The 18,809-nt window shown below is 36.3% G+C and overlaps 1 protein-coding gene across 2 annotated transcripts in view; it reads left to right on the forward strand.

Moving 5' to 3' along the window:
- The window catches only part of LOC106157113 (guanine nucleotide-binding protein G(s) subunit alpha), a 54,969-nt gene that overhangs the window by 7,735 nt on the left and 28,425 nt on the right, over positions 1 to 18,809 (forward strand). Inside the window, exons 1-2 of one of the 2 annotated variants that reach the window (XM_013532612.2) lie at positions 4,810 to 5,184; positions 5,330 to 5,402. In XM_013532612.2, the coding sequence (XP_013388066.1) occupies positions 5,043 to 5,184; positions 5,330 to 5,402 (215 nt within the window). In that variant the 5' untranslated portion in view covers positions 4,810 to 5,042. Of the gene's footprint in view, positions 1 to 4,809; positions 5,185 to 5,329; positions 5,403 to 18,809 lie in introns of those variants that run through there. The other variant, XM_013532613.2, reaches the window with a different exon arrangement.

Raw genomic sequence — 18,809 nt, forward strand, 5'->3', positions numbered from 1 at the left:
GGGCGTGCAAGTTGATATATCCGTTGTCATAATTTGTAAAACTAATACAGGCAATGGGATTTTGATTTATATACACTGAAAATACCAGTAAACATCCACTTTAAATCATGCTGTAAACTGCTTGGCTTCACAAAGAAAACAATATTACAGTCGACATTGAGATAATCATTTGTCCTTTTTTTCTAATACAGAAACGTCTCTGTGTCGCGGCGTATAGGAAGTTCTAGTGATTAAATTCAATCGATAAATAATGATTCTAGACTTCAAATCAAATGCTAAATATACGCATTACATCACCAAACAAATACTCCACAATATTCCAAAAAGAGTCAATAAGGGTTTCATTTACATTCTCTTCTCTGGATGATTTTTAAAATCTCTCTTTTTTGCCCTTTGTAAAATTATATTTTACAAATGCACATACTGAACGCAAGTTACTAAATGTATTACTTCAAGTTTTGGTTAACATGTGATATCAATAGTTAAGTTATCTTAGCACTTCTTTTTATTTTTAAACTTTATTCATTCAGTCATTTCATTAACTTGATCGAGGCAAAACTCATTCATTAAAAAAGTTCGTATTAATAGCGGCAATGCGAATAAGAGCTGTATATATTTGATAGTGCCAAGTGGTTGCTTTCTTTGACAAAATCAGACTCAGAAGTGAAGAAAAAAATTCATCTGGTGATATGGTTTAATTTTATACGTAAAATAAAAAAATAGCATCATTGGACCATAGACATTCCCCACTATCCACACGCAGCGCTGACATCTGTAGTGCATGTTAATTGTGTAAAAAATTCTCAGAATGTGGAAAAAGCATGAAACTGCACACAAATGTTCTTTGGACTATGCTGATCATTTTCAAGGGTAGTGCCACAAATACCAAGGCGTTTCTTAGCATCTGTTGCTATGGAAGTGGATTGCCTTAATAACAAGCTAAGCGGACCTTTCTTGTCCAGTTTAAATGATTTAGAGAGTCTGGTTACAATGTTTCAGGATATCCGAACTATCAGTAGACTATTTTAAGACATTTAAAACCGAAATAAGCCTTAGCAACAGTTGCTAGGCAGCATATTACCCTAGCAATAAGCGTTTGGAGTTGTGGCAAACCTACGTAAATGGCTAGGAACTATAAAATTGATCAATATATTCATAACTAGTTGCTGAGGCAACATATTCAAAGTTAGTAACCAGTCATTATCAAGTTTGTTATCACCTTAGGACTGTTTATGAACCTTTGCCATAGTTTAGGCGTTACTATTCCCCTTGAACGTGCAATATACAGTGTGTTTTAAGAGCGCCCTTACACATTCCAGTCTCTACCAGTGCATCTGCTCCTACAGGCACACTTCAGCTCTTTTGCACAGTGCACTCTAGCTTCTGGCAAATGTGTCCACAAGGGCGTACACCAGTCAGCGGGAGATGGTATTAGACGGTACGGCTCCTTAGTACTAGCCCCAGCCATATCCACCTTGCGAGACTGCTCTTCTAATATGTTGCTGTAGAGCAGCCTTGGTGGGAGGAAGAGATGACATCTGATGCACTTTAAATTGAATGTGCTAGGGAGAAACTATGGCAAAGGTTCATCAACTGTCGTAAGGTGATAACAAACTTGAAAATGACTGGTTACTAACTTTGAATATGCTGCCTTCAAGTATCAGCAGCAATTGTTTTGATCAGATGTGTATAAATTTAACACAATGGTTTCAACTAACTGTCTCAAAAGTATGAATATCTTGATCAATAGAATAGTTCCTAGCCAGTAACATAAGTTTGCCTTATTAAATAGATTACATAATTTAAACGCTTGTTGCTAGGGTAATATGCTACCTAGCAACTGTTGCTGTGGTTTATTTCGGTTTTTAATTACTTATCTATTCTACTGGTAGTTCTCATGTCCTGAAACATTATAAACAGCCTTCCTAAACCATTTAATCTGGACAAGAAAGGTCCAATTAGCACGTTACTTAGGTAATTCTCTTCTCTAGCAACGGTTGCTAAGCAACGTTTTGGTATTTTTGGCTCTGCCCTTGAAAATGATCAGCTATAAGCACCATTTTAAAACCAAAAACTTAAAAACCAATAACTCTTTGAGGAGCATCGGAAGACTGCCATATTTTGTAACGAAATTGAACCTTTTCATTTAAGGCAAAAACGGGTTGATTTTATTAGTGCGAAATTTTCAATGAGACGAATTTTGAACGCATTTTGATACCTTTTAGATTGGCATGTGTCACATTCACCTTATTCGTCCATTAATACATTTGTTTGTTCTTTTATTATCCAGCTGTATCCAGATGTGTTCCCCAGACGATTTTTTAAAATTTAGCAATTTGTAGTTCGCATCTTCCCACTATGAATCTACTTGAATGATCTCAAATTTCGTTAATTTCTACAACACGTGTATTTTAACTGTTTTAAATTTATATGTATAAGTCATATTAGGCTGATCAGTCACAAACTATCTTTGTTCTGATGCCTGAAAAATGCATGTTTTGCCTTTGCTATATGTTCTTACACAGGTCTGCTTGTGGCTAATCTGAATCTTATCGATTGGATTCTGTCAATAATATCAAACAGTGTGGCGAGAGTGTGTAGTATGCATACACGACCAGAAGAGGATTTTATATGAGTGAAATCGAGTGATAATCCTGGGATTATAAGTTTTATATTCCGGTATTTGAAACCGAAAAAGGTAATGATATGATTTAGTTTTGGTAAATAAGGAGTATTTGGCATTCTACAGTGGAAAAAGGTATCCCTTTGAAATGGGGGGTGGGGTCTTACTGGTCCATGTTCCGTTTTATATAATTGTTTCTTTATATTGTGGATATCGATCGTCCTATCTCATTACCCCTCCCTTCCGAGAGAGAGAGAAAGAGAGAGATCGTTTGAGACATGTAACGGAACCTTGGTCCATATCTATATAATTGTATTATAGCCATGACCTTGACCATCAAGTGCAAATATTTTTTAAGTCGTCGCCAAGGTAAAATATACAATAATGACACCACTGGATGCTGAGGGCCACTTTCCCTTTCAGTATCAACCGAGGGGCCAGGCTGGGTGGGCTGTAAAGTGGTTCACACCTTTTACGAATGAGAAAAGATGTAAGAAAATATAGATTTATCGAAATGTAGAGCTCATTGAGGAAAGGTGTTCAAGCGCGCTATAACATAAACATGTTTTGGCGCATTTTATCCACTGTATTGGTTTTATTCATATATGTAATTAAGGCCTAAGAAAATATACTTTTACCTGCCTACCGGTACGATTACGTGTCATAAAGGACGTCATTTACTTGTTGAATAAACAAATCATTGAAAAGATAAACATTTAGTGACACCTTTTGATACGATTTAATTTTCAAGTTTTTTTCTCGTCTTTTCTGTTCAAGAATAAAAGAAGCTTAAAGTAATATACCGTATGACGTAATGGAATCAATAACAAAAACAAACGTAATTTATATCGGATTTTCGCGAAAATGTGTGATATTCTTAATGCTGTAAGGACAGAAGCATATTAGACACGGGCCCTTAGTCTGGGAGTTGATTCGGGTCGGGCTAGGGCGTTTTAAGGTAATAACCTTAACATTTCAACGAATTAGACCGGGGTGTGGAACATGTTAATATAACATAAAAAAATATTTGTTTAAAATTGTAAAATGAACGCCAAGACGCGATAAATCTGGAATAAAAGTAGAAATTGGGTGCTCATTTTCCCACCCCGGCTACACGCTTGAAACGCTGCTTTTTGTTTACTTTTTTAAAAAACTTTTATTTATTTATTTATTTATTTATTTATTTATTTATTTATTTATTTATTTATTTATTTATTTATTTATTGCTGTAGAAGGTTTGAATTTGAAAAAAAATATGGGCCATTTTATACAAGATCTTAACTGATACTGAATTCAAAGCTTTTCCTTTATGTGATAATGTTTATTTCCTGGTACATTATACTCGCCACACCCTACAGAGCTTTATGACGCGAAAACACCGCACTCCCTTCACAATTAATACGGGAACAGTCGAAAATGAAAAGTTTCAATGTCAGAACAACAGTCACTGTATTCTATTGATTAAATCGTAATGTAAGGTTAATTTTAATGAACGGATTCTGTCACGAAAAAAGAATAATAATAATTAAATAAAAGGCAAAAACGGGATATATAACGACTGTTCTAGTTATAAATTTATACGAATATAAACTTTATCACCAATTAATGAACAATTTTGTTTCAAACTTTCACTTTAGAAAAATGTCTCAGTCAATTTATGTATGAAGACTATAAAAAATTGACCCGGCTTTAACAAACAAACAAACAAACAAACGAACGAACAAATTTGTAAACAAAACGAACAAACAAAACGAAAAGACTTATTATATAAGATTATTTTATCGTCTAAAGCGAATCACAAAATTAGAAGTTTGTAAAATCATAAGCCACAATCAGCGGCTAATACCAAAAAATAAAGTCTGTTTTTAAGACTCTACCTCGAAACGCCACCACTATTTGCGTGCTGTGACGCTATGTATAGTTTCTTTGAAAAGGGTGGGCGTTTTCTAATACGCAGAGGCGGGAACAGTAGTGTTGCCCTGTGTAATTAAGAGAGAAAAAATATACGTTTTAGCCAGTTTAATATATAGAAGGTCAGGTATGCTCGGGGTTGGGTGAGAAAAATTAAAGGCAACCAGGGTAGGAAATACCAGTACGTGTAGAATTTCCACTTGAAAAAGTCCCAGTATTAGAGTCCGCTGTGTGGCGCTAGTAGTTTCAACACGCGATAGCCTCGGTGTGGAATGAAATATTTTCCCACAATCCTTACCACACCTAAAACATGTAATGGCCGACTGGTGACTACACAGGAAAGATTTGTGTCTACGGAGCCAGAACGAAGGCCTAGATTTCTGCTCCACTCTCCCCAGATGCTTTAAAGAAGCTGGACTGCACTTGAGAGCCGGGCAATCGGTTGGTGTTTATTTAGGAACTCGCTAAGATCGGTCTATTGGAAGCGGAGCTCCCCCCGATTTTTGACATGATGGGAAGATGGAACTGCATTCGGGGGTCCAAAGAAGACGACGATGCGAAAAGATTACGCGAGAATAACAAGAAAATCGAAAAACAGCTGCAGAAAGATAAACAGCTCTACAAGGCCACACATAGACTTCTTTTATTGGGTTAGTAATACCGCTTAAATATCGACGCCGCATCGTATTTGTGGGTTTGTTTTGTAGCCGTGTGGGCGGCCATGATATTTGTTACCTTCGTCATACTGCACCGGCTTTCTGCCGACTAACAGATATCCATGTCGTGTTTTTTCAGGGGCAGGAGAATCAGGAAAGTCCACAATTGTCAAGCAGATGAAGATCTTGCATGTCAATGGATATAACACAGAGTGAGTAGAATTACTATGAAGTTGCCAATTTGTTATTGTTTTTTTGAAGGGTTGCTGGGGAAGGTAAGGGACGTGATATACTCAGTTTAGGAAGAGAAATACCGATCAGTTTCTTTGAGATTACTCTTTTCAAATTTAAAAAGAAATAAATAATAAATGCCCCCTTTATAATTAGACTGTTTAAGATGGATCAAGCCAGAGAAAAGCTGTGACATGTCCAAAGTAGAATTGTTTTTCTGCATGACATGAAGGTGACAAGTTTATAATTGTGTACAGTGTGACTTGTCACCTGCAATAGAAAGGTTACATATCTGAAGATTCAGTCATCAAAATTGTCTGTTCCTTTCAGCTGAAGATAACATAGTAAACATGTGCATATTGTTGCCATTCTGTTTAATTACTATATTTTTGCATGAACTTAAATTTTTTTTATGTACAAGAACAACCAACAGCAATGCCTGGATTTTCCACATAAAATGGTCAACTATAACTTTGTCTGAAAATGATGCTTGAAATCAAGAGGAGACTAAAATTATGTCTTGCGTCTGACATTTACCTAAGATTCAGTTTTGGAGGCCCTTGGTACACTTTCTTGGTGAATAGTCCTCCACAATCTATATCAAAGGAACATAGGAGTGATCTCAAAGTCAAATTTTAAAAGGAAACTCTGACTCTGATGTTAAAAGAAGTTGCCATGGTGATGCACTCAGTGATAGCACACCTATTGCTGTCACTTTGTCACCAAGACTTAGTTTCCGGGACACACAGGACAGAGTTGGTTATTTCACTTAGAAACATAAATTGTTTAGACAAACACTTTTTTTTTCCGTTTTTCTTGTGAAACAATGCAGACAGTTATCCGGATCCTTCACGGTAACACCTCTCTTCCCCCTCCCTTGTTCATAGAGGTGATCTGACTGCTATATGATTTGTTTTATACTACAGCTTCAGACAGTTGAGATTTTCTTTTCTAAATCTGGGAAAGTCCGGTATTGGAATGTAGTATATGAGTTAATAGGTTTGGCTTGTTCAGTTTGTAATTGGCCTTAAAATGGTCTTTTTAAAGACAATCCTGTATTGTACATGAATGAAACTTTGTTGAATGTATCATTAGATCCATTAAATTTCGTTTATTTTAGTAAGACGGTTATGTCAAAGTGTTCAAGGGGTCCCTTAGTGATGCCTCTCAGACCTAAGTTTATGGCTGCCATAGTGCAGGGAATGGCTATGCTGTGTTTCTTTTCTCTGTGTATGGGTTGCTTTTGGCTGGTTTGTACCAGTTTCGAAAACCTGTAGTGGTGTTTTTGACAACCTGTTACCATTCCAAGGGAAACATAGTGATAAAAGAGTGCCTGTATTTGGTGGTAGGGTGAGGGTTTGCTCAGACACCAGCTCCGGAGTCGAGAACTTCTCTCTCTCTCTCTCAGATTATAAGTTTGGTCCTACTTTATGCCAGGCAGTGTGATCGTTTCAGCTCAGTGTTTTGGTGCCTGCTTCTCACTCATTGCTATCATTACCCAGTTGTAGACATAATAAATGTAATTTGACAATACTGCTGTTGACTTTTATGAGAGGATGAAAAAAAAAAGAAAAGGGGAGAGATGGAGTTGCCTTTGGAACCTTTATTGCCAGATCACCACAGAGTGTAATTCACTTGAGGATTTCTCCAGATTTCTGCTGTGTTTCTCTCAAGCTATTATTATCTGTACTCAGGATGTGTGACAGAAGTGTACTTGTTACCGTGGCAACATCGCATCATCTCATATCACATATCTAAGCTGTTGGAAATAAATAATACAGATGTATTGGGCAAATACTCATTATTGTAATGAACATTTAAAAGGGTTCTTCTGCTTGTGTCTTGATACACTAGTGACCATAGCTTGACTGCTGTCCACTTTATCTGCTCTCAGCTACAGTATTAAATATGAGCAATAACGCTTCATAAGCATTCCGCTCATTTTTGCCTTGTGCCTTAAAATCTGGTTGCATGTCTCTAATAGAAATATCAAATACTTGACCATATGATGCAGGCTCTACTAGTTTGGAGACATGGGATTTATATCTTTATGGTATAGCAAGATAATATAGCACCTTTTTCAAACTATAAGAAAAAATTTGTCTTCTCTGGCATGGAAAACTGTTCACTACAAATTCATTAATATTTGATACATGTTGTTCGTCATTGTCTCTTTGATTTGGTTCCGATTTTTGATATGCATAATTTGTTTGGTATTTTTGGCAGAAACTTTGTTTGAAACCAGAGCCAAGATAATCTGTTGATATTGCCGCATTTAGATTTCACCTTCAATCGCCTAGGAATTTAAGATGCATAGAATAGGACTGCAGTTTTCGTTTCCCAGTTTTAAGGGTGACAGAGCCGAGAGTATTGCTCCTTTGCGTCTAAATTATCATATATATATATATATATGTACATAGCAACAACAATGCGAGGTGGATTTAAAAAATTAATTAATAGTAAAAAATGCCATTTAGATTCAGGACCAAATTCTAAAGAAGCATGACATAGTTAGGGAATCAGAATAGAGAATCATGACCTACCCCTATTTAAGAGGAGTTTTGAATATATGAGCTGACTATATTTGGCCTAATTTGATGTGGGTTCAAACTCCAGAATCACAAATGACAAAAATGAATGAGAGAGTGGCCTTGTTAACAGGAGGTCAAGTGTAGTGCAGATAAAAATAGCAACAAGGAGGACATATTTAGCATAGTTTACATAATTTATGGAGCAGAGGGCCATTTTTAACTGCCTAATGGCTGTGATTAGTTGAGGTGCTGGTGGCAGCTCAGGGCATAGCTAAGACACTCACCAGCTAGCTGGGGTACTCTGTTGTACTGAGTGGGGTGAGATAGCCATTAATGTTCCTAGTGGTGCTGCTGCCCCCCCCCCCCTCCCCCCAGAATTACTCTGTCGTTTCAGTTTGGGAAAATTGTTAATTTGTAGGTACTGTATTTTTAAACCCGTAATTTCTTAAAATTAGAACATACCTATTGAGTGGTAACAAGAAAATTAAAAAGCATCTTACGTACTCTATGGTTCTATACTATGCAGTAAAGGCTCCATAAATGCTATATAGAAATATAATTTTTACAATTTTTGAATTATGTACCTGAAAGATTGATCATTTATCCCCATTGAATAGATTGAGTAATCACCGTATATGTTCAACCTGTAATGAAGGTCCATCTTCCAAACTTCCTGATCTCCCAAGTTCACTCAGCTTGAAAAAAGACATAAAACATGATCAAATTTGAATTCAGTTCAGACTTTTCCTGCCCCCTTCTTCCCAACTCCTTCACCTTGCCTACTGGTCTGACTATGAAGCAAATAATGGAAACATTTAGTAAGAGCTGCACCATTCATTTGATTTTTGAGAAGTGAATGAAGGTTTCAGTTTGAAAAAATGTACAGATCTATATTTAGAAATTTATTTTTGGGTGGTACTGAAGGTCTTTCCTTTACCTTTTGTGAGATTTAGCATTATTTGTGTTTCAAATGTTATTCTAGTTAAAGAATTGAGGAAGAAGGAAGTAAAGGATCAGATTGTGCAAAAAGCATAGGTTCATTTCAGCTTATCAAATGTCTTGCCAAAGCCCTTAGTCTAGCCAGATAAGATTTGTAAAAATCTTGCTATTTTACACAAATATTTTTATATGAATTTGATTTGCTAAAATAACAATTAAAATTTTAATTGAAATAAAAATGTACAAAATGTACACCAAGGCACATTTTGGCAAATCGGTTTTCTTGCTAAACATCCAATTCTTGTTAGAAAATGTGAAAATGTGTAAATAACCCTCTTTTTTACATTAGAATGTTTCTAAATGATTTTGATTTACTAGAATTATGAGCTTAAATAAAAATGCCAGTTTAGTTTGTTATATTGATGTGAGTCTACCATGTTGAATAATATATCCTCCCAGCAGCTCCCTGGGCCATGCCCACTATCCACAGCGGCATATGGAAAGTGATAAATTACGCTCCAGAAATAGCACTGTTTTGTTATTACTTTACTATTGTGGGCTGCAGGCCCTAATTATTTTCATAGGATATCAGGACATCAGTCACTATTTATATCAGGTGTACTGTTTCTGACTGTGTCTTACATTTGGAACATCGATATGCAGTAGGCTAGTGTGACTGCTATTTCTTCATTGACACATGGTTTGGTTAGATAATATCTGCCTTTTGATAATTGTAATGACAAGTCTAGATGAAACTGCTGTGCCTGTAGAAATAGACTAATGCATTATGAAGAAATGAAGTCTCCATGTATTAGGAGTTCAGCTGCACTGGCTGAGACTGACTATGCCAGCATACATGCTACAGCACCCTGTGACCCACTGTATGGACTGTGGCCTTCTGCTAGAGCACCCTGTGACTCACTGTATGGACTGTGGCCCTCTTTTTACTCAGCATGTTTCCCATTACCTTGAGTTTAGGAGCACTTACTATGACTCAGCACCTAGGATGCCCTCCCACCCCCCTACACTAGTCCCAATTCTAAATCCCCCCCCCTACACTAGTCCTAGGTCTAAAACCCTGAGGGCATTCACCCTTCCTAGATAGGGCACTAGTCGAGTTTTGTCCCAGGTTATTCTGAAACTCTGAGGACATGCACTCTCCCTGGATAGGGTGGGAATTACTAGTCTAGAGTAGTCCCAGGTTACTCTGAAACCCTGAGGACATTCACTCTCCCCTGGATGTGGTGCTAGTCTAGTCCCAGTTCTACAACTGGATAAAGAGAGACACTGGATGTTAAGACACAGGGACACAGTGAGGACTAGTCAACAGAAGTTAAGTAAATAAAAAGTAAGTTCAGTTGTGTTATATAGCGTACAACACATCTCAGTGCAGTTTTCAGTGGATGCCTGTTCATTTTTGGGTCTAACAGACTGAGTGATGACGATCTCGCATCCATGACGAAGTTGTGAATCCTGGTCTCCATGTCGTCTTTCTTGTAATCCAGGCCTGTAGTCTTCAAGTTCAAGAGGTGGGGGAAGGAGGGGTGTCTTTTTCTAAAATTGATGTGTCCCTCTCCTGTTGACTTGAAGAAATGGCATAGAATCTAGAGCAAATTTTGATGCATGGTAGTCATTTCCGGTCAGAAAAGTGGATATCAGTAATTGGAATTCCATGGGATACCCTCGTCTGTCTGCTGCCTGTCATCACAGCTTTCCAACTGTGGTGGTGGAGTTATGAATGCTAGATACTTGCTGAGGTGGTTTCTGCTGAGCTGTTGACTTTCTGGTCATAACCAATAGTTGATACAATTCTGCTTCCTTGATTTTGACATGATAAAGATATGAGAATTAAGTCAGGTTGATCGAAATGTTAGTTTTGAAGACGTTATTAGAGTTCAGACATTAGTATTCAGGCCAGGGAGGAGATTTTTCTGACTATCGGTGGATTTCTGACTTTTTGGGAGCCAAAAATATCATTGACCTAGGTGACCCCCTGGATCCCATACCATATTTTCAGACTTTTTTTTTGCTAAATGACAGTTTCAACCTAGTTCAGGTACATTTCAGTTCATCTTAAAATTGCTGAGCACTACCATGTCTGTCTCTAAGCTGGGAATTTAGTAAAGGTAGTCTTCTGAAGTATTGTTTGCAACACAAATATAGACCCATCCAGGTTTGGTTTCACATAGCATCATCAGACAGCCACATTCTCATCTCAATAAAAATGCTGAAGCCTAGCAATAGCCCTATTTACTACCTGCTAATTACTGCTGGCTGCTATTAGAGATGTTGTTCTTTGTTGATGATGTTTCAGGCACTTGGTTGTTGTAGATCTGTCTGTTGACATTGTTGAACTGTTGACATTGTTCCTAGGTTGTTGTAAATATAGATCGTCTGTACAGTGTTCAATATATACATATTTGGGAAGCAGGTAGCAGTTTTGACCTATGTAACTAGATGGCAGTAACTGTTGTACTGATTGTCCAATGCACACTGCCAGTTTTAAGCTGAGCTAGGTAGCAGTATTGACTGTTGTAATGGCTGTCCAGCACATGCTACCAGTTTTTAGCTGATCTGTTGACTTTTTAGAGATGGCAGTTTTTATTTTCTTTATATTTTAATGATTTTTTTCTTTGGGGACATAAAGTAAAATTCACCCTGCCTTACAACTCATTTGAGCATATTATTATTATTTTGTTTTGAGTAAATAGCTCGGGAATCACAGGGTATGTCGCTTATATAGCAAAGTGTGAAAAGCACAGTGTGAATTTGTCTGAAGAAGTGGGCAAGTGTTGAAATTGGATTCTTTTTGTCCATAAAACACCTGATTATAGCCAAAAATGTTGGTGTGAAGCATACTTACATATATAAACTTTTTGATTAGTTGGGTTCAGAATTTTGATCAGGGCAAAGGGTTTCATTCATTTGGCTAGAATGGGTACCTGTGAAGTGATCTCTCACTAGTTCAATTGATAATGCAATTTAAAAAAGAAACTACTTTATGGAAATTATAAACCTCATTTATTTTTTATTTATTCCCTTTTTATTTTCTGAAAAAATGTGAAAATTTTATGAGAGAAATTCTGACAAAAATTTCAGTTGGATGCTTCTTTTCATTGTAAGTGAAGCACATCAAAAAACTGTATATTTATACCAATTTATCTATTATTCAAGCTTGTAAAAAGACCAGATATTTGCAAAATCAAGATTAAATGTTAGTGAGTTTCCAGTGTGAATAAATTTTTCGAAGAACTGTGCAGTGGGAGGTGAGCATAACTGACATGTTAAATGTCATGTAGCAATTTTTGTGTGTTAATTGTGTATTTAAAGAACATTGTTGTTATTTCTGAAGACAAAACTTCCCAGATGTCCTGTGATAAGAGTCATGCATGGAGATGCACTCTGAGAGAAGCAATTCTTTGGGAGTCCAGAAGGTTTCTTAGTGTGAAAGTTGCCATCATTTCAACATTTTTGAAGACTGTGGTTATTGCTTTCACTTTCCAAACACTCATTTCTGGCATTTACTATAAACTCTAAAGGAACAGATTTCTTTAAACTAAGTGAGTGCTTTTTTTTTTTTTTTGAAACGATGCCAATATTTTTAATTCAATCAATTATTTATTATGCAAAAATAAAGTGGAACAAAATGAAATGCACTAATACAGTATTTAATATTTTACATTTTACATAATATTTTATTTTATCTATAGTCAAATGGAACATGTTGAACATTTGGCTGGAATGTACTCGACAAGAATGTGACAAATTATATCATGTGAAGATTTATGATACTTTGTTCCTTACCAAGAAAACTCAGTGTGAGCTCAGCTTCCTATGGTATTAGAGCAGGTTCACAGTCGTGCTAAATGGTTGCTGGGACATTTGTATGATTTCTCAGCCATGGATGATGTTTTCCTAATATTGGTGGATTTCTGACTTTTTGGGAGTCAAAAATATTCATTGGCCTAGGTGCCCCCCTGGCCCCCATGCCATATTTTTTGACATTTTCAATCTCATCCCTGCTCAGAGAAGCAAGATCCTATTGTGTAAGTCCCTGTTGAGTATCATATAATACTAACTGAAGGTGTTTGGCATGGCTTGATTTTAAATAAGGCATTAGGCTCTGTTCCCATTTTCTCTTTGTTTTTCTTAAATTCTAACATTTGCGTTGAACTCTGATCCTGTTCTTCTGTTATATTCTATTTTATTCCCTTCCAGTAAGGCATAGGGCTTAAAGTTGAATAAATAATGAATGGATCGTGATATTCTAACTTGTAACTAGGCACTAATTGATTGTAAATAGGTGTGCGGGGTCCTGAAATAGTTACCCTTAGGACCAGGCAATGGATATGTACTTTTGGGACTGTTCGTAATGAAGTATGCCGATTACTCTTCGGGAATTTTTGCTAAATGCAATCAGATTAACCAAATAACACACCCCCTTTTGTTTCCAATGTGCTTGTATAAACCCCAACTTCTCTGTTATCTTCTTGACGCCAGGAGATGGTGTGTTGATCTGTTAATCTGCTGCATTCAGCTAGAGTCCATGTGGAGTTGGTGCGCAGTAGCTAGTGCAACCTAACTCATTATGAACAGCCCCTAAGTCCACTTCAATTGTAGACCAAAACATGCTCATAATTGTTTTAGTGATATAATGTTATTCAATCAATAAATTTCCACCTTAATGCAAGAAATTATAATTTTCTCTCATCAGGTTTAGTTGGGTGGTTTACCTTTGTTAAAGGTACATATGAACTGAGCATCGGTGGAACGTGGATTCCCAGTAACACATGTAAACCACCTCAACTGGTTTCTTATATGACTTAAATGAATTCGACATGCCAAGGGATAAACTGAATAGATGACTCGATCAGCCATAAAAGAGCTTTAGACTGCTCCTTTCTTTAAATTTTTGGTCGGAAATTTAACCTAATTTCGTGACCTACTTTTCTGCACCATTGACATACGGCATAGAATGCTAGCAGAAAAATCCGTTCAAACATCATTTTCGGAGATAATTAAACAATGCCTTTTGGTAATTCTCTTAGTTGTACTACTTGAAACTATATGCTGGCATTTGGTCGGTTTTTGTGACAAAAAATGACTTTGTATGCATCTTTAAGGGTGCTTTCCCAGAGATTTAGATCGATCTAAAGATTAAGTTTTAGATCAACCTAACTGGGGGTTCAGGCTAAATTGCAGTCAGCGGAGCGGAAACCATAGTTAATTACCCCCTTACAGCTTTTAGTAGGCGGGACAGACGCTTAAGCCGGCCAAGCTGACAGTAATCTAGTGAGACTCCCCACAGGGATAGATCGATCTAAAAATCTTTGGAAATGGGGTGTAATATGCCTCTATAGGAATGGCTTGCTGCTAAAAATAGGTGATATTGTAATAAGGGATTGTTACAGTTAAAGGGAAGTGGACAGAGAGAGAGAGTTGGAAGTGAAGTGAGAAAATAATATCAGCAAGAGAAAGGTGAAGATGAAAGAGGTGTGATATAATGAACAGGTGTTCTAAGGTTAGGTGCAAGGTGGGTGTTGATCAGGACCAGGGTGGGAATTAATATGAAGGACAGGTGTTCTAGGGGTGGGTGCTAGGTGGGTGTTGATCAGGACTAGGGTGGGAATTAATATGAAGGACAGGTGTTCTAAGGTTAGGTGCAAGGTGGGTGTTGATCAGGACCAGGGTGGGAATTAATATGAAGGACAGGTGTTCTAGGGGTGGGTGCTAGGTGGGTGTTGATCAGGACTAGGGTGGGAAATGATATGAAGGACAAGTGTTCCAGGGGTAGGTGCAAGGTGGGTGTTAATATGGACAGGGGTGGGAAATCAGGAGGCTGAAAGGGGGAGGGTCGGGGTTGATGAATTATGTGATTTCTATTCCATATCATGGAAAGAAGTTCAGTTCAAACAAGGGTTTCTCAGCAAATGTGCAACTTTTAGTGTGAAAACATTAGTCAGGAGGATCTGGGGGCGAGCTCTGATGACCAGAGAGATAAAGAAATAAATAAGGCAGAGGGGAGGGCGGGCCTCCCGGCCACACCACTGTAATTTACAATGTTATAGTCTGTAATTGAAATTTAGAAGAAGAAGAAAAAAAGAAACAACAACAGCTTGTTGGTTGGGTACATTTTATCAGTGTTGTCTTCTCTTTTGGATGAATTGTTATCTAACATGAAATTATATATATATATATATATATATATATATATATATATATATATATATGGACTTAAAGATACTTAACAAGTGAGAGTACAGCTGTATTCGTTCCTTTCAATGCATGCAAATTACTACTACCAGTTTTTTTTTACACAACTGGAATAAAATCCACATGCCAAAAATAGCCCAAATTAATTACAGGATGATTCGCTGAAAGGCTTTAAAACCACAACTTTTCCAAATTTTTAGTAAGCTTGACCCAATTATCTTTCCTGACACAGTTTGTAATGAAATAAAAATGAAACAAAGGGAAAATGACAAAACAAAACTATGTACCATTACTTTAACTTATTCTGTTTGAAACAATTTGGCAGCAATTTGTTGGGTTTAGTGCAAAATTTGACATGTCCACTGGCTTAATATGCACCTTAAAAGGTATGCCATTTGCATTAAAAAAAGTATGCCATTTGCTTTTAAAATGCCCCAAAGTCTTATTTTCTATATAACCATAGCCTACAAAGCTACATTTCCCAATTCATACCTCCAAACCAATGAAACCCTTCAAATAGAAGTATGTGACATTGATATTTCTTTCCAAAATGTACAGAAAGACCTGGTGTCAAAACACCTGGTCAGATATTTAGAAGTAAATTATAAAAATATGATTGGTATAAAACAGTCCAAGTGCAGAGACGGTCAAGTAGTGAATTGTGAGGAAAAAATTAATTTTCCCTTCAGGAAAATATGATTCGACACAATAAACACAAATAGGATACTTGCCTGCACATTTTTATATTTGTGTCTGTTATATATATAATTTTATTTTACAAAGAACAATAGATTTTATGCCTTTTATCAAAATGTTTTAATTGGTCAAAAAAAAAATTTTTTTTTGGTAGACTATTAGTTAGAGTAATTGCTGTATGTTCAGTTTTGGTATTAGCAAAAAAATTTAATGCACTGTAATTGGGAAATAAAAATGAAATTAAGTGAAATACCATACCCAGTAAAAAATACAATTCTTTTTCCATGACCACAATACACTCAAGAATCAATGAAGTCTTTGAATTCTTTAAAAATGTACACTAGATTCTGTTTTTTTTTTTTTTTCCTGTTTCAAGCTAAAAGTGGAGTTACTCAGATTACAAAAAAAAAAAACAAAACAAAACTTTTTGACCTTCAAGTTTTTTTCCTTTTTTTGCAGTCTAAGCAACTACATTTTAGATTTCATGTTCATACAGCACATAATTGATTTGCACCGACATATTCCAAATCATCATTGAAATAAAAGACAGGCAAAAGAGTGCTATTTTAAGTTTAGCAGCAAAGCAAGTGTAGTAGGGCGTGTGACTCGAAGAAGTCTATCTCTTCAGCATCTTTTGGCCAGGATGACCTCTGGTCTAGATGATAACTGTGTAAACCGACTGACCAGCCCATAAAGTCGCATGCACTACATCATTTATAAACTGATAAATTCATAATAACTTGTTGCCCACTTTTATAAAGATAGATAAATTATTAGGCGTTTTTTAAGCTCTTAGTGGTTATGGGTGTATTCAACTGTGCACTTAGACTTTTAGTGGTTAATGTTGAGGAGGATTTATAAATCAATTAATTAATTCATTAACCAAACCTGTGCTCTGGTTTATAGCATTTCTCTTTTAGCCCACACTGAATACAGAAAAAGCAAGTTTAATTTTTATTGAATTCATTGAATCATCTTGTGACATAAATAAGACCCAAACCTAACAAACCTGAGCATTGGCTATTTGAAACACAAAAATTATTCTTTGGATTTTTGGTAAGATTTTTGTCACCTCCACCAAGGAGGTTATGTTTTGTTACCGTTTGTTTGTGGGTTTGTTAAGTATTGTGCAGATTTTGTTGACATTTTAATAGTAGGTTACCAATGGCTCAAGGAACAAGTGATTAGATTTATTAACTAAGTCATTAATTAAGTAATATGGTACAGTTTTTGATGAAATTTTCAGCTTAGTTGAACGGGAATAAAACTGTCTGAGGGTGGTGGTATCTGTGATATTTGGCGACCAGTGTGTTAAAGTCGAGTATCGGTATGATCAAGACCAAGGTTTTTAGTTACTGGTTAGCAGAAAAGTTTCCCTGAAATTAAGTTTTAACTCTAAGAAAGAAGCAAGTGTTCTCAGTCCTGTGTTGCAGTCTCCAAGATAGTGATATATTACAAAAAAGTATCCCGCATTGTGCATTGTCTTTAGTGAAAACAAATTGCCTGTAACATTTGGGGAGATGTGGACGTGCAAGTTTGTGTTTGGAGTCAACTTTTTGTGGCTGTTTATACCTATTAGTGGGTTGCCAGGTGTCACCTTGTCTGGGACGGACACACTAACGTAGTCAACCCGTCCCAAATGCCAATTTTAGCTTTTCTAATTCACAGTATTTAATGTCAGGAGTGATAGTTGATATTATTATGTCATAGCGGGAGTCTGGTATTTAGCTCAAATGTCGGATTGTTTCCGAGTTTGAAGTCAGTTTCATTGTCAAAACGTGAATGTTGTATTCTTTGAAAACAAGCACTGAAAATGTAGAACAAAAGAAAAATGCTTTGATGATTATCAATAGTATAATATTTATAAATATATACAGGAGTGTTTATTATGAAAGTCTATAAATAACTTAATTGATGTTGTGTGTCTATTTTGTAAAACCAGGAACAAGTGTTCAATTTAGAAGTTTTCGTGTTGAAAATTTATGTTATGCCTTAATTACACAGTTGTTAATGTTCACTAAATAATATAAAATATTAACACTGCATGGATATTGCACAGTGAGATAAAAATACATGTCACAGACAGGACCACAGGTGAACGTTTCTCTCCTTTTTCTAGAATCCCACCTTTTGCTTTGGAGAAGATAGTTAAGATCTTTTATTTAATTATCCACAAAAGCAGGGAGAATGACAGTTCAGGTTAAGGGGGGGGGGGGGGGGGGATGACGGTTTTGTTCCCACCCTCATCTTTGTTCTTGTTCCCGTCTGTGGCCAGTACACATTGCATGCCCAGTGTCCATCAGCTGTCCACTCCCAGGTCACACTGGTCAGTCAACTGTATCTAGCCAGCTTAATTTGAGAGCAGAGAGGTGTAATTCAGCTTAGTTATCAGACACAATTTATGAGCCCTGCCCTCTTATCTCTGCTAGGTGGGTCCTGTATGCTCTTTAAGGGTTGACTTTAGGTGCAGGTGCTTTGGCCTCCTTATGATGCCTGTGCATGTTTGTGCATGTGCATGCATGCAGAGATGCTGACGGTTGTTACGTTGTCGTAAACTCACAATAACAAATAAAGGCTAGTGCTCATTACACGATATCTCACTTTGTTTGCTCAAATACATTTTTTTGCTTGCTCATTTATGATTTGACTTCAAATTTTAAATTGGGCAAATAATTTAGCTATTTGACTACAACAGAAATTATTCTAGAGAGAAGGGCTATTGTTGACATTAAGACGATAGATACATATACCAAAATTGCTCAAGTTGTTGAACATTTCACTTATTTTCTATTTTTATTTATTTGTTTATTTATTATTATTATTTTTTAATTTTTATTATTATTATTATTATTGTTATTATTATTATTATTATTTTTGAGACACAGCATTTAACATTGTACGAAAGCACTGTCTGAAATGAAACATCTCTCTCAATTTGTTACCTGAACATAATGTTGTGAAATCTTATTCACAGGCCTTGTTTATTTAAGTGGAGAATGTTTAGTCAAT

Source organism: Lingula anatina, chromosome 4 (genome assembly GCF_051362555.1).
Source record: "Lingula anatina isolate TDL-2025a chromosome 4, LinAna3.0, whole genome shotgun sequence".
NCBI classification, from domain to species: domain Eukaryota; kingdom Metazoa; phylum Brachiopoda; class Lingulata; order Lingulida; family Lingulidae; genus Lingula; species Lingula anatina.